At 48.5% G+C, this 12,488-nt stretch overlaps 1 protein-coding gene across 1 annotated transcript in view; it reads right to left on the reverse strand.

Annotated features, from left to right (window-relative positions):
• Adam19 (ADAM metallopeptidase domain 19) overlaps positions 1-12,488 on the reverse strand; it is a 97,361-nt gene that overhangs the window by 35,170 nt on the left and 49,703 nt on the right. Inside the window, exons 6-7 of the mRNA XM_023713135.1 lie at positions 2,640-2,832; positions 1,959-2,024 (exon numbers count right to left, since the gene is read on the reverse strand). Coding sequence (XP_023568903.1) covers positions 1,959-2,024; positions 2,640-2,832 — 259 coding nt within the window. The remainder of the gene's footprint in view (positions 1-1,958; positions 2,025-2,639; positions 2,833-12,488) is intronic.

Genomic DNA, 12,488 nt, shown 5'->3' on the forward strand with positions numbered 1-12,488 from the left:
TAGTAACCCCTCCCTGTCCTTAAAACTCTTCAAGCTCCCCCACCCCCAGCTAACAGTGAAAGGAGCAGTCAAGCCTGGAGTGCAGAGCTCTCAACAGCTGCCACAGCCTCCAAGGATCGGAGGGATCTGCTTTGGGGTGGTGGGCTACACACAGCTGCCCTGGCGTGAGACCTTTTGGGGAGCTGGACCCCCCTTAGAACAGGGAACGCAGGCAGTGGGAGCTGTAGTGGGCGTGTGCTCAGGGCACCCAGGCAAGGTCACAAGGTGTGTGTGCACAGCGCTCCGCTCCCCACGGCCATCGGGGTTGCAGAGCCCGTGCCCAGTGTGTGGCCAAGTCACGCATGACATAAAGTGAGAGCCTAGCGTGCCACCTGCTAACTCGGCAAGGGATCCGGAGCCTGAGCCCACTTTCCAGGCATCACTGCAGCATTACTCGCTCAGAGAAGCTTTCCGTGGGCACACGGATTGTGCTGCATGCCGTTCTTTGCCCTCTAACACCATGGGCACCATTTCATTGGTTGGCATATTCTGGGATTACTGTAGTTTTGTTCCATTTCTGAAACCTCTATGCTGCCAGTGATTGATCTGGCTCTTTGAAATCTGTGTAGAAAATCAGGAAACCTCTCAGACTAAACAAAAAAGGGGGATACAAATGAACGACCATTTTGTATCTGTATGTTCAATATAGTTAGGATATTGCACACAGCTGCATTCTCTTGGGTCGCTGAATAGAGAGATTTGTTCTAATAGTGTTTGTGGACAGGATATCATGTCTGCATCTCGTACAATGAATAACCACTAAGACAGTTTCAATAATTAATACAGTGCTAGTAATCGGTTTTGAAACTGTCTCATTGCTGTTTCCCAATAAAATTATTTTTTTAAAAAAGAAAATCAGGAAACCACTGACGGCTAAATAAAATGAATGAATAAGAAAGCTAAGTGAATATTCACCAAGTCCTGGAGCCTCTCTAATTTAAGAAGTGTAAGTTCAAGGCAATCTTGCTATTCTTTGAGGTCCACAGTGCCCAGACTCTCCTGGATGTCAGAGGCATCCCGAGGTCTTGCTGCCATTACGGATTTAGCTTGTCTGGGGCAGGACTCGTGAGTCTGAGCTTGGTGCAGCTGTCCAACTGCTACCAAGGCTGCAGGTCTGGGGACTATTTTGTGAACCCTTGCTTCTTACTTGGAACCAATATAGTCATAAAAATGAGCGCATGCATAGGCAAAAATGATATTAAAGCAGATGATGGAGAATGTATTTGTTACCTTTTTAAACCAAACATTTTAAAATATCTATAGCGCATCTATAGACTCAACATAAAAAATGACATCAGAGGGTTTTCAGATGCCATCTGAGAAATGTCCATCGAGATGACTGTCCAGAGCCCAGGCAGATGGCTAGGCCCGCCCTGCGCCACCCTGTAAGTCACACATAAGCAGACCTCCCTTCTCTGTCTGCCTTCCTCCTCCGGGTTACGGGTTACGATCAGAAAGATACAGGCCCCTAGCAAAGGGAGCGAGAGGGTGGGGTGGGGCTGATTCCTGAGCCGGGGCACACAGCCTGACCTGTTACCCATCCCCCCCCACTTCTCCCATTCATCCCACAAAGCCTCCAGCTGAGGGGCGCCCAGCCCAGCCCCATGGAGCGGTTCTCTGACCCACAGCTGCTGGGGCCCGCCCCGCAGGGAGCCCAGGGGTGGCATAGCCACACCAGCTGGCTCCATCCTGGTTTCCCATCTGATTAGTGTATTGAGCCAGAAGAGGCTTCCCTGGTGGGTTTCTCCCTCTTGACTTTTTAAAATGACAATAAGAGCCTCTGGTCAGATGTAAGGTAAAAGTTCTATGGCAAACCAGAGAAAGATGAATGCATTAGCCTTTCCCCAGAGCAGCTGGGAGTCTGACATGGTAGACAGCAAGAGAGCAGATTTTGCTAAAATCCATCACATCCCTCTTACCTCTGCATAATCTGCCACGAGGTAAAGCTCCACATACTTCATGGAGTACAAATCTTCCCTTTTCATCTGAGGAAGAGATATAAACATATTAGAGCTGGGGAAATGGATTCAGATTCACTTCCAAGAACTACTGAGAGACAGAAGCAGCTGGTAGGCAGGGGCCTTCTTATATACTCTCTTTGTGGGTGCCGGAGACATTCAGGGCTGCGGCCACCGTGCCCTGCCTCTGCCTCTCACCTGCCATGTGGTTACGGCTGGACACTGCTGTTGGCCACGGGACCCAAAAGCTAGCAGGCTGAGCTGGCTAGGACAGGCAGACCGGAGGCCAGCACACTGCTGACCAAGTTCCCAAATAACCTTTGGACCACATACTGCTGTTTTTAGTATAAACAAATAATATTTTGTGCATGGGAGGGAAGTGGCTATTTCAACAAGGGAGGCATTTTTTTTTTCACCTTTTATAGTTTCTGAAATCCACATCCCAGAGTATTTTAAATGGAACATTTTCCCCAACAGCAGTTATTTTCTTGGAGGGTATCTCATAGTCAACAGTGATTTAGAATAAACGAACAAAGCTCTTTGCTCCTCTGCTTCAGGTTAGAAATACCCCTGGGCTCAGAGTAGAGGCCCTCAGAGGAGAGGCACCTAGGCCAAGCGCTGTGCAGACAGCCGGGAGCTCACCCTGCGAGGTCGGCTCTTGGTCAGCTGTGTAAACGGAAGCGCCCAGCCCCTGGTGCCGGGCGCCGGGTGCCGGGTCCCACAGCTCCTGGGGGGCAGCTTGAGATGCTCAGATCTGTAGATACGGTGCTGGCTCTCATGGTCAGGGAGGGGCTCGATGATGTAGCTGAGGTTGCTGCTCACTGTAATCAGTCCTCTGTGGCAGAAGAGATACAATCTTTGGTCAGAGGTTATGGCTCTGGAAGGGGCCCTCTCCTAGGGCCCTATGCGCAATGGCTCTATGGGTTTGACAACTGGCTCTTCCCAGTATTATGGGGCTATGCACCCCTATGTGAGGGTCTGATGCAAGCTCAGAGCTTCTTTCCAGAGGAACTCATGTGTATAGGGGACAGGGCACTCAACAGCAGGGCACTCGGAAGTCCTAATCTCGCCACCAGATTCCAGGTTCAGAATCCCCAAACAAGCCCAAAAGCGTCTTTAACAACTGCATCCAGGAAAGTTAACACTGGTAAAGGATGGTAGGACAAGGACTCCAAAAGGTTTCCAAACTAAGCATGGCAAATGACAAATCACAGGGCAGAATGTTACAGACTTAGGCTCGGGCTGGGGGCGGGGTACAACATTCAATTCTCATGTGCTCTTCAGCGAACATCTTAAGACAGTCCAAGCCTGTCTGATCATCGCTCAAGACAGAAATAATCAGGCCAGCTAAATAGCACAGTGAATTAAAGTGCCTGCAAGCAGGCACAAGGGCTGGGGGTTCCATTCTCGGGCCTGCTGTGCCTGCCCAGCCCCTGGGGCACACTGAGATAGCAATTGAGACTGGGTTTGGTGGTGCGTGCCTATAATCCCAGCTCTTGGGAGGCTGTAAACAAATGGATCACTATGAGTTGTATCTAGTAGTGAGACCCTGAACACCCTGTAGACCCTTCCCTGAAATACAAAAGAAAAAAAAAAAGACAGAAATAATCTACTAACTTATCAGCACTCCTATATTATTAAATGAAAGACCTGGTGTTTGAAAGCCAAACCTGGAGACGCACTACACATGAAGTTTTTACAAGTCTCAGTTGCTCTGCACCAGGAAGATGGCTGTTTAGTAAAGGGACACCCACAGCTGGGCTTGTGAGACCCCCCATTAGAGATACTAGCATTGCTCATTTCATTCTTCCAGGCAGCTTTTACCTGTTCTACCTGTAATCTGAACACAGCCCTTGGAGTTGGGAGCAAGCGCTCCTGGGTATCTACAGGATGTTGGCTCCAGGGCACCCAAGAATATTAAACTCACAGGCACCCTACAAAAAGGGGGCAGAACTTAGAAGCCTATTCTTGTAGCCTATTCTCATCCTCCTGAATATTGTCAGTCATCTCTAGATTACTTATCATACCAAATATATAATGTAAATATTACATAAATAGTTGTCAGACTGTACAGTTTAGGGAACAATGCCAAGAAAGAAAACAGTCACATTCAATATAGTTGCAAATTATTTTTCAAAAATGTTTCATTTGGGGATGGCTGAATCTCCAAATGGGAAATCTGCAGATACCGAGGACCAGCTCTCCGCATGGTCCAAAGGAGAACAGCCAATCACTCCAAAAATGTCTTTAGGCTCCGGAGCTGGGCAGGCATCATGCTAGTTGCAGAGGATGGAGGCGTGAGGCAAGCCAAGTGCCTGCACTAGGGAAGCAAGCACGGAGGCTGAACTTGGGAGCGCATTACTGTACAACACGGAGTGAAAAGCCTGCCTCTGCTCTGACGCAGATGGGTTAAGCACAGCTGCTTAGAGACATCCTCGGGGCTGCTGAGTGCTGCTGTGGCGACATACTGAATACCTGGTGCCCTCACAGACCCTTGCTCAGGAGGCCACGGCGAGACCCAGGCATATCTGCCACCCCAGTGCAGTGAGATGAACATTCAAGCCGCGCAATGTCCTCAAGGCTCTGGGAGGAAGGAGCCCAGTAGGGGGTTCCTGGGCACTGGCCGCACTGTGCACACTCCAACCTTCGCTCAGGTCAGTCATCCTGAGAGCTGCAAATACACAGTGCTGTGTCTCCAACTCAGAGTCTCCGCCTCTCTCTCCCAGTCTGGGCCCTGCCCCTTGGGATCCCCACCCAGGCTTTGTCCATTGAGAAAAACTTCCAGTCCTTCCAGGAAAGACAGGAGGAGGCTGCAGTCTGCAGGAGCACTGGCTGACCACACGCTGAGCTAGGCAGCCTGACAACTTCCCTCGGCCTCACCCATGCTAACACAGCAGTATCTGCCCGGCCCTCGGCACAATGCCCAGGTGCTCCCTTGGCAGCTGGGAGTGGGGGTGGGCAAAGAGCAAGGGTCATGGCCGCTCCCCGTACTGCACAGGAAAGGGTACAGCAAGAGCTGCTGCAGACATCCTGTTCCCAAGCTATCTCCAGCTCAGCTGCCCAAGGGCCCTCCTACCACGTTGGTTTCCCTAATGGGCAAAACACAGGGCTGGACAGCAAGCCAACAGATAGTCCTAACGTGTCCCAGGATGTGGCTGCTGAGATGACATCAAGTGAATGTAAAGTTCCACACTGGACTGGGGGATAGTGCCCACAGGAGAGTCACAGGCCAAAGAGAACAGAGACCAGGCTATGGCCTGAAGCAAGGTGAATCGTCCTCATTTAATTATTGAGCTTTGCTATGGCCCTCGCACTGTGTTAACCACTTTATCATTCACACTGCTTTTGTGATGCTTATAATCTCCATGATATAAGTAAGAAAAAGAAGGCTTAGAAAGATTAAATAATTAACTGAAAGTCGCACAGCTACCAAGAATAAAAGCAGGGGTTGGGCCGTCAGCTTCTGTTTCTGAGTCTCACAGCCTGACCCCACATTGCCTCTACCCCTGTAGGCCTGTCATGCTGGTCAGAAAAATGCTCCCAGTTTACAGATGTCTGCTAGAGACAGTGCTACAGATGGAGAAGAGGTTCTCTTCTGAGGTGACTGGCCCTGCTGTGGCTGGCCCATCCAGGCAGGACCCCAGGCTCCCAGCGGGTCAGAAGGCACAGGAGGCAGCTGCTGCACTTTCTGCCCTCGGAATCCCATGCACTGAGATCTAACTGCATGTAGGCACTGAGTTTGCAAACTTCCCACATTACACTGTATCGCAGGCAGCAAAGCGAATATAGCTTTACAGGTGAGGAAGGTGAGGATGAGAAGCTCTCACAAGTAGTCTGAGGCCAAAGATTTGAGGACCACAGGCTCTGGACCCCATTTTTTAAAACCTCTATGCTGTCTCCTTCAGTGAGATCCAAGGCAGCAGGCCAGAGAGCCCTAGGTCAGCGCTCCCAGAGCTGTGGATCAGGACATTCCACAGAGTGCACTGAAAACGCAGGGGTCCTGGGCACTGTAGGAGGCTAAGACTGTAACCCTGAGCATCTTCATCGGCCCACGGGGAATTCCTTGCACAGCAACACTCAGGGACTTGGGCTGGAGGCCCACAGTCAGCAACAGGCACCTGCAGAGCCCTGAATGGCTGTTTCAGGAGTGGGCAAATTCCAGTTTGAAAAGCACAAGCATGGAAGGACACTAGAGTTCCTTCCAGCACCCAGTCTGTGGAGACTGGCCCCCTTCCTCTCACTGTGGCCGCCAGGGTCTCCCCTGTAAGTCCTCCAGCTGTACTCCTCTTGGGCACCCACTAATTGTTTAGCCTTCTAAGAGCATTGGTTCGGTAATTAACTAGATGTTTGCATTGGCAGAGGCAGAGGTCGGGCAGTAGATGGGAGACAGGGGCCCAGGAGGCTGGGTGGCCAGGACCTTGTGAGCTTTCCTTTGTTTTGCTCTCCATCTTACTGCTCCTTGGTAAGAGCAGGACACAAGTCAAAGTATGCAGAGGAAGCCAGGCAGGTCAGGCCAGGCCAGGCAGGCAGCAGGGGATGCAAGCTGAACTCATGAATGACAGAAGGACTCACCCAGCTTCTCCAAAGAACTAGACAAGAGCGGCTTCCTTTGCATTTCACAGCGAAACCCACAAGCCAGATGCATCGTTCCTGTATCAGTGCTTCCTTAAGTTACGACCCTGGTATCCTCGCCTCTCCCCACCATCTGCATCCATGTGAAAGGGCTTGCAGGGAATTTTAAAGGCAACACAGAAGGGTCTAAAGGTGCTGCCCCTGCTGCCCCTAGCTGTGTGGCTGCTGACGGAAAAGCTTTGCCATCTTAGAGGTAGCTCTGCTAATAGGCTGAAGCAATAGGCAGCACTTACTAGTAATCCAGCCAATGTTAGAGTAGCTGGTCGTCACTGAACACGCACTACATGCCAAGAAAGGTGCAAGGTGCTTTATTTTTCAGCCACTCCACACCTCTGCATTGAGTGCAAAAAGTTCTGATTGCTTTCCTCTTATTGCTGGAACAAAATAACCAACCCCCAAAGGTAAAGAGGAAAAGTTTCTTCAGCTCCCAGTTTGTAGCGATTTCAGTCCATAATCAGCTGGATCCAAGGCAGGGCAGCGTAGTATAGCAGCAGAAGACGGCAAAGGCGACAGGAGCAGCAGGAGTTGGAGCTAGCCTCTTTTCCTCCCTTGCACTGTCAGCAGGCTACCACACCCTAGCAGGGTGTGGCACTCGCACCTTCTCTGTGCCCTGCTCTTGCACAGCACGAGGATGTTTACGAAGTGGGGACAGTGGGGACATTGACCCCTGCAGAGTTGCTTAAACTTGTAAACTTCTCAAGCTGACACAATGTATCAACAGTTCCACCTGCAGCGTGACAGGTACTGCTGGGGACATGATCAAAGCAGAGTGTCTGCAGTCAGGGAGCTGGTGCTCAGCTCTAACGTGAAGGCCCTGATGACATCGTCCCATTATACAGGTGAGAAAACCCAGGCTAAAGACCAATAGCAACCTGTCAAGTTTTAAACCAGAAACTGTCTCGCTCTAGACACTAGGCTTGTTACAACTGAGTGATGCTGTCCTCTGAGGGCTTAATACACACGGCACCTGACAGAGGAGGCATTTCTCCTCTGCAGAAGGAAGACTGTGTTCTCCAAGGCCAGGGGCCCACGCCCCTCCTTAGACCTGGAGCAACCTCCTAACTTGTGCTCCTATCTCCTTGAGATTCTGCCCCTTCTCCTCGCTCCCCCCAGAGCTGCCTGTGCTAAAGGAGGCTTTGTTTTTGGTACTAGGAATCAAATTCAGGATCTTGCTCTTACCGGGCAGGTGCTGTGCCACTGGGCTATATCCCTGGCCTTAAAGGAGTTTTCTGATGATCTGGTCTGCTCTGGTCACATAGAGGAGAGGAACACCCAGAACACAAGGAACTTGTCCCAACTCACGCAGTGAGGAAATGTAGAGCTGGGGCAGGCCCTGGGCCTCCTCAGGTCCAGCCCATTATTCTGAGGTGGAGCCCTGACACCAACCCCCGCTGTCCGCACCCCTTCCCCAGGACTGAGCAAGCCCTTGATTATATGATCGATGAATTACTGTATGCCCCAGAAGACAGTCTGTGTAGTTAGACTTGGCAGACATTGATACATGAGACATGAAGCAAACATTAAAGTTATTTCTTAGATCTATGTGTACCTAAGACATAATTCTAAGTTGGAAAAAGCCATAATGTGTAGGATTATTTCATGTATGTGAACAAATACACAGCTGCATATGCATTTCGATTACATTTAACCTTAAAAGAGATCGCAGATGAGAGGGGGGAATTGCTAATAGGGCAGAACAGCAACTTTCCACTATTTTTAGTTATGCATGCCTGTGTGATTTGAATGCTTAGCACTAAACCTGCATTAGGTATGGAATAACAACTTTTAATAAGCATCTTTAAAAATAAACAACGGAGTTAGGTCAGCGGTCTAAGCATCTGCCTAGACAAGCACAGAGACCCAGGTTCGACCCCCAGTACCATATGCTGTGCCTGCCCTGTCCCAGGCATGCCAAGCCGGCCACCAAACCCAGGCATGGTGGTGCATGCCTGTAGTCCTAGCCCTGGGGAGGCTGAGACAGGAGGATGACTGTAAGTCCAAGCTATGCAGTGTGACCCTGTACCAAATACATATAAAAAATAAATAAACAAACAACTCACAAATCAGGTACCCTTCCTGCCAATAGACAGTGAGCTAAGGACTGACAGACAGACACGTACACACATGTGCACGCGCGCCCGCGCACACACACACACACACACACACACACAGTTTTCCATAATACACTGGTTCAGTCAAAGACATTGACCAGATTTCTTCACAAATTATTCTTTACATTTATACCATGTGCTAATTACAAAACATTTGTACATGAAAGAAGTTGTCAAATATTTAGAGGATGAGTCTTTAATCTGAGGCAGGTTTGGGGGCATGGACATTCAGCACATCCAATGAAATGCTCTGCCACATCCTTGCAGTCGTATAAGTTAGCAGTATCCATAGCTTCTACCCAGTCCTCAGAGGAGCCAAGGAAGCAAACGAGGTTACAAGCATTATATTACACTTCCAGGTTCTCTCTTGCAAGGATTATTTCCAGAAGGACCACAAGGAACTGGTAACAATTGCAAATGGAAAATTTGGAAATCTGGGCTAAGAAAAAGACCTTTATTAATTTTTAAAACATTTTTGTATGTATTTAGTATAGGGCCTACAGGGTCTCACTACAGATTGGACTTGTAGTGATCCTCCTGTTTTCAGCCTCCCAAGAGCTTGGATTACAGGTGTGCGCCACCACACCCAGTCTCAGTCCCCATTTCAGCGTGCCCTGGGGACAGGGCTGGCACAGCAGGCTGGGGATCAAACCCCCTACCTGTGTCTGCCTAAGCAGGCGCTTTAATCTGCTGAGCTATCTCTCCGGCCCTAAAAGAACTATCTTTCATCGTGCACTCTGTACTATGTGAATTTGTTTACTCTGGTCAGGCATTATTTTTTCAATTATAAAGCAACCTAAAGAGGTGTTCTGGAGAAAAGGGAGGCTCTGACAACCTCTGTAAACACTGACTTTTCTCTGTCTTTCCAGCATCCGCCTGAAGGGTCCACCTGCTATAAATTCTCCCTGCTCACTCCAATCACAGGCGCTGTATCTCCAGGCAAGAACAATAGCTATGGAGATTTTCCATTGCACTGAGGCTTTATGAGCCTCGGGAGAGACTCGTGGGTAAAGGCCATGGGTGTGAACATCGCTGCTGTGGCAGCTGCTCCTCCTCCAGGGTCCCAACAGAGCCATCTGGCCTGAGCCTCTGGCTCTTAAATCCATCACCCACAATCACGGTCTCTGAAGGTGTCCAGGAAGAGGCTGGGCAGGGCGGGTGGGCGGAGCCCTGCAGACAGAAACCCAGGCGAGGCAGAAACCTGGGGCGGCTCACTGTGCTTCGCGCTGTCTGCCGGCTGCTGGAATGATTTACAAGACACCAAGCCAAGTTCCCACTGCTCCAGATGAAGGGGATGGAGGAAGAGGCAGAGAGAAGCAGGTCACACGGGCATGTTCCTTTTACTCCTTCTTGAGACAGATTTTGTTTACTTGTAGACCGCAGGTGGCCATGCCTAGGCCTGTAAACAGCACCAACAGGCCAGCTGATTGGACCCAGTCAGGCCGCTGAGTGGGGGAGTTGAGGCCATTCTGCTAGGGCCTCCAAGCCAAAACCTATTTCCTGCCTAATTTCCTCTGGAGACTCAACAAGCAGCCCTACAGCAAAACATGGTCCAATTTATAGACAGATACATGGGATCCGCAGTGAGCGGGGCCTTCGATTATGATGTGAACCTGGCCAACTCTTAGCATGGCTTCACAGTTATAAGCTGATACGAATTCCATACACTCGTAAAATGCTATACAATTAACTGAGAACAGCCTCTATCTGCTGTTGTTCATGTGCATTTTACAGATGAGGAAATGGGGAGCTCTGAAAATTACAAGACCTGTTTTTTCTCCACTTGTTCAGGGGATGGGCATACAGCAGAAACCCAACATTAATTTGTTGAATGAAGTAAGTCCTATAGTCACTGAATGAATGAACTGACAAAGACAGGAAGGGTCCACAGTGGAGCCACTGCCTAGCAGCTCACCAAAGCCAGTGGTGGGCAAGTAACGGATTCCTAACTCTGCCTTCGATAACCTCATGTTGGTAGCCTGCACTTGGTCATGGTGAAAGCATCTTTACCAGCCTGCAGGCAGACGGCATGAATTGGAGCTTTTCTCTTTTGGACTGAACTAGATTACCAGCACAATGGATGGAGGCAATGCATAGGACAGACAGTCAAATCCCAGGCAACTGGGATAGGTGGTTAGAATCCAGGTGATTTAGCTCATCATCTCAAAAAAAAAAAAAAAAAAAAAAAAAAAAAGATTTCAGAAGAGTAAAAGGAACCTAAACAAATGATATTTATCACTTCTACACACAGGTCCTAGTCTAAGCCAGGCACTAGAGCATTCTGGTGGATAGAGAACACTGAGATGTAACTCCTATTCTCCAGGACCACATAGCTTAGGTATGAAAAGTAATGTGCGAATATGTCACTGGGGGGCCTGAGAAATGCAGGCAATAGTTCAGTGGCTCCGGGTGGCACCTAAGAGGCAGGTCCCTCCTGACATTATCCTGCCCATCTTGGAGAACGCAAAGCCTGGTCAGTGGTGGCAAGCCCATGGCACACGTGCCACAGCAGGCTGGCTCTATCACTGAGAGCTCTACAAGGTTCGCCGTGGCTGGCCTAGAGCACTATATGAGGTGCTCACTAGGCACCAGTGTAGGCTGATAATGAGGCGCAGTAATGTCTTTTGTCTTCACAACACCAAGTGTGTATTCTTTCTGTCCATGTTTTATGAATGAGACCATGCAGCACAGCTGGGAAACCCCAAAGTCTCCCAGCTGGGGGGCTACTACTGCTTCGAATTCAAAGAGTCTTGCCTGGAGACAGGCAGCTTGCTTTCTCCTTTTAAAAAAATAAGTTTACTGGCACAATATAGATATACATACAGTTAATATTCATCATGGGGAATTTGTATCTGTATATGATGTATCTTGATTATTTTTTTCCAAATCCCCTCCCGCTTCCTTCAATTCCTTTTCACCTCCTTATTTATAAAGCTTTGTTTCCATTTTATCCTTCATTTCTCATTTTCTCTCCTCCCCCCTTTCCCCCTCCCCCTCTCTCATTCCCCTTTTCCTTTTGAATAATTTCTTCCTATTTCACAATATCTATTACACATTTTGGTCCTTATTTACTCTGTCTATCCTGCCGGATACACAATGCAATATTTACACATGCATGTTTGATTTACTTCACTTAAAAGGATGGTCTCAAGGTGCACCCATTTACCTAGAAATGTCTTGAATTTAATCTCCTTTATGTTTGCACTGCATAAAAACAAAAACAAAACCACCACATCTTGCTTATCCACTCCTCAGTTGATGGACCTTTAGGTTGTTTCCAAGATTTAGCTATTCTTACAAACTGCGCTGCGCTAAACACACATGTCTTAGGTAAATTTCTTGTTGCTGAGACAAATACCTAACACTCAAAGGTAGAGGATAAAGCTATACAGATCACAGTTTGTAGAGGTTTCAGTCCATAATCAGCTGGCTCCAAGGCAGGGTTCCACACGACAGAGGGACAACGGTTCATGGTGGTGGAAGACAGGACAAACAATAAGAGCAAAGCTGTGCTGTCTCTCAGATAGATGATTGTTCAAAAAGAAGCAGGTGGTGAATGAAGGCAAGAGATAGGAAAAGGAATATTGTGGGACTCTCTTGCTTCAAGGTTGTATATGGTTAGTTTTTTGGACTTATGTGTAAACATAAGAAGTATATAATTCTTTATGCCTATTTTTAAAAATATATTCTAATTTTTAAATGTTTTTTCATCATATTCTATAGGGACTTAAAGTTCAACATATCAATA

This window comes from Octodon degus, unplaced genomic scaffold, assembly GCF_000260255.1.
Source record: "Octodon degus isolate 3935 unplaced genomic scaffold, OctDeg1.0 scaffold00029, whole genome shotgun sequence".
NCBI classification, from domain to species: domain Eukaryota; kingdom Metazoa; phylum Chordata; class Mammalia; order Rodentia; family Octodontidae; genus Octodon; species Octodon degus.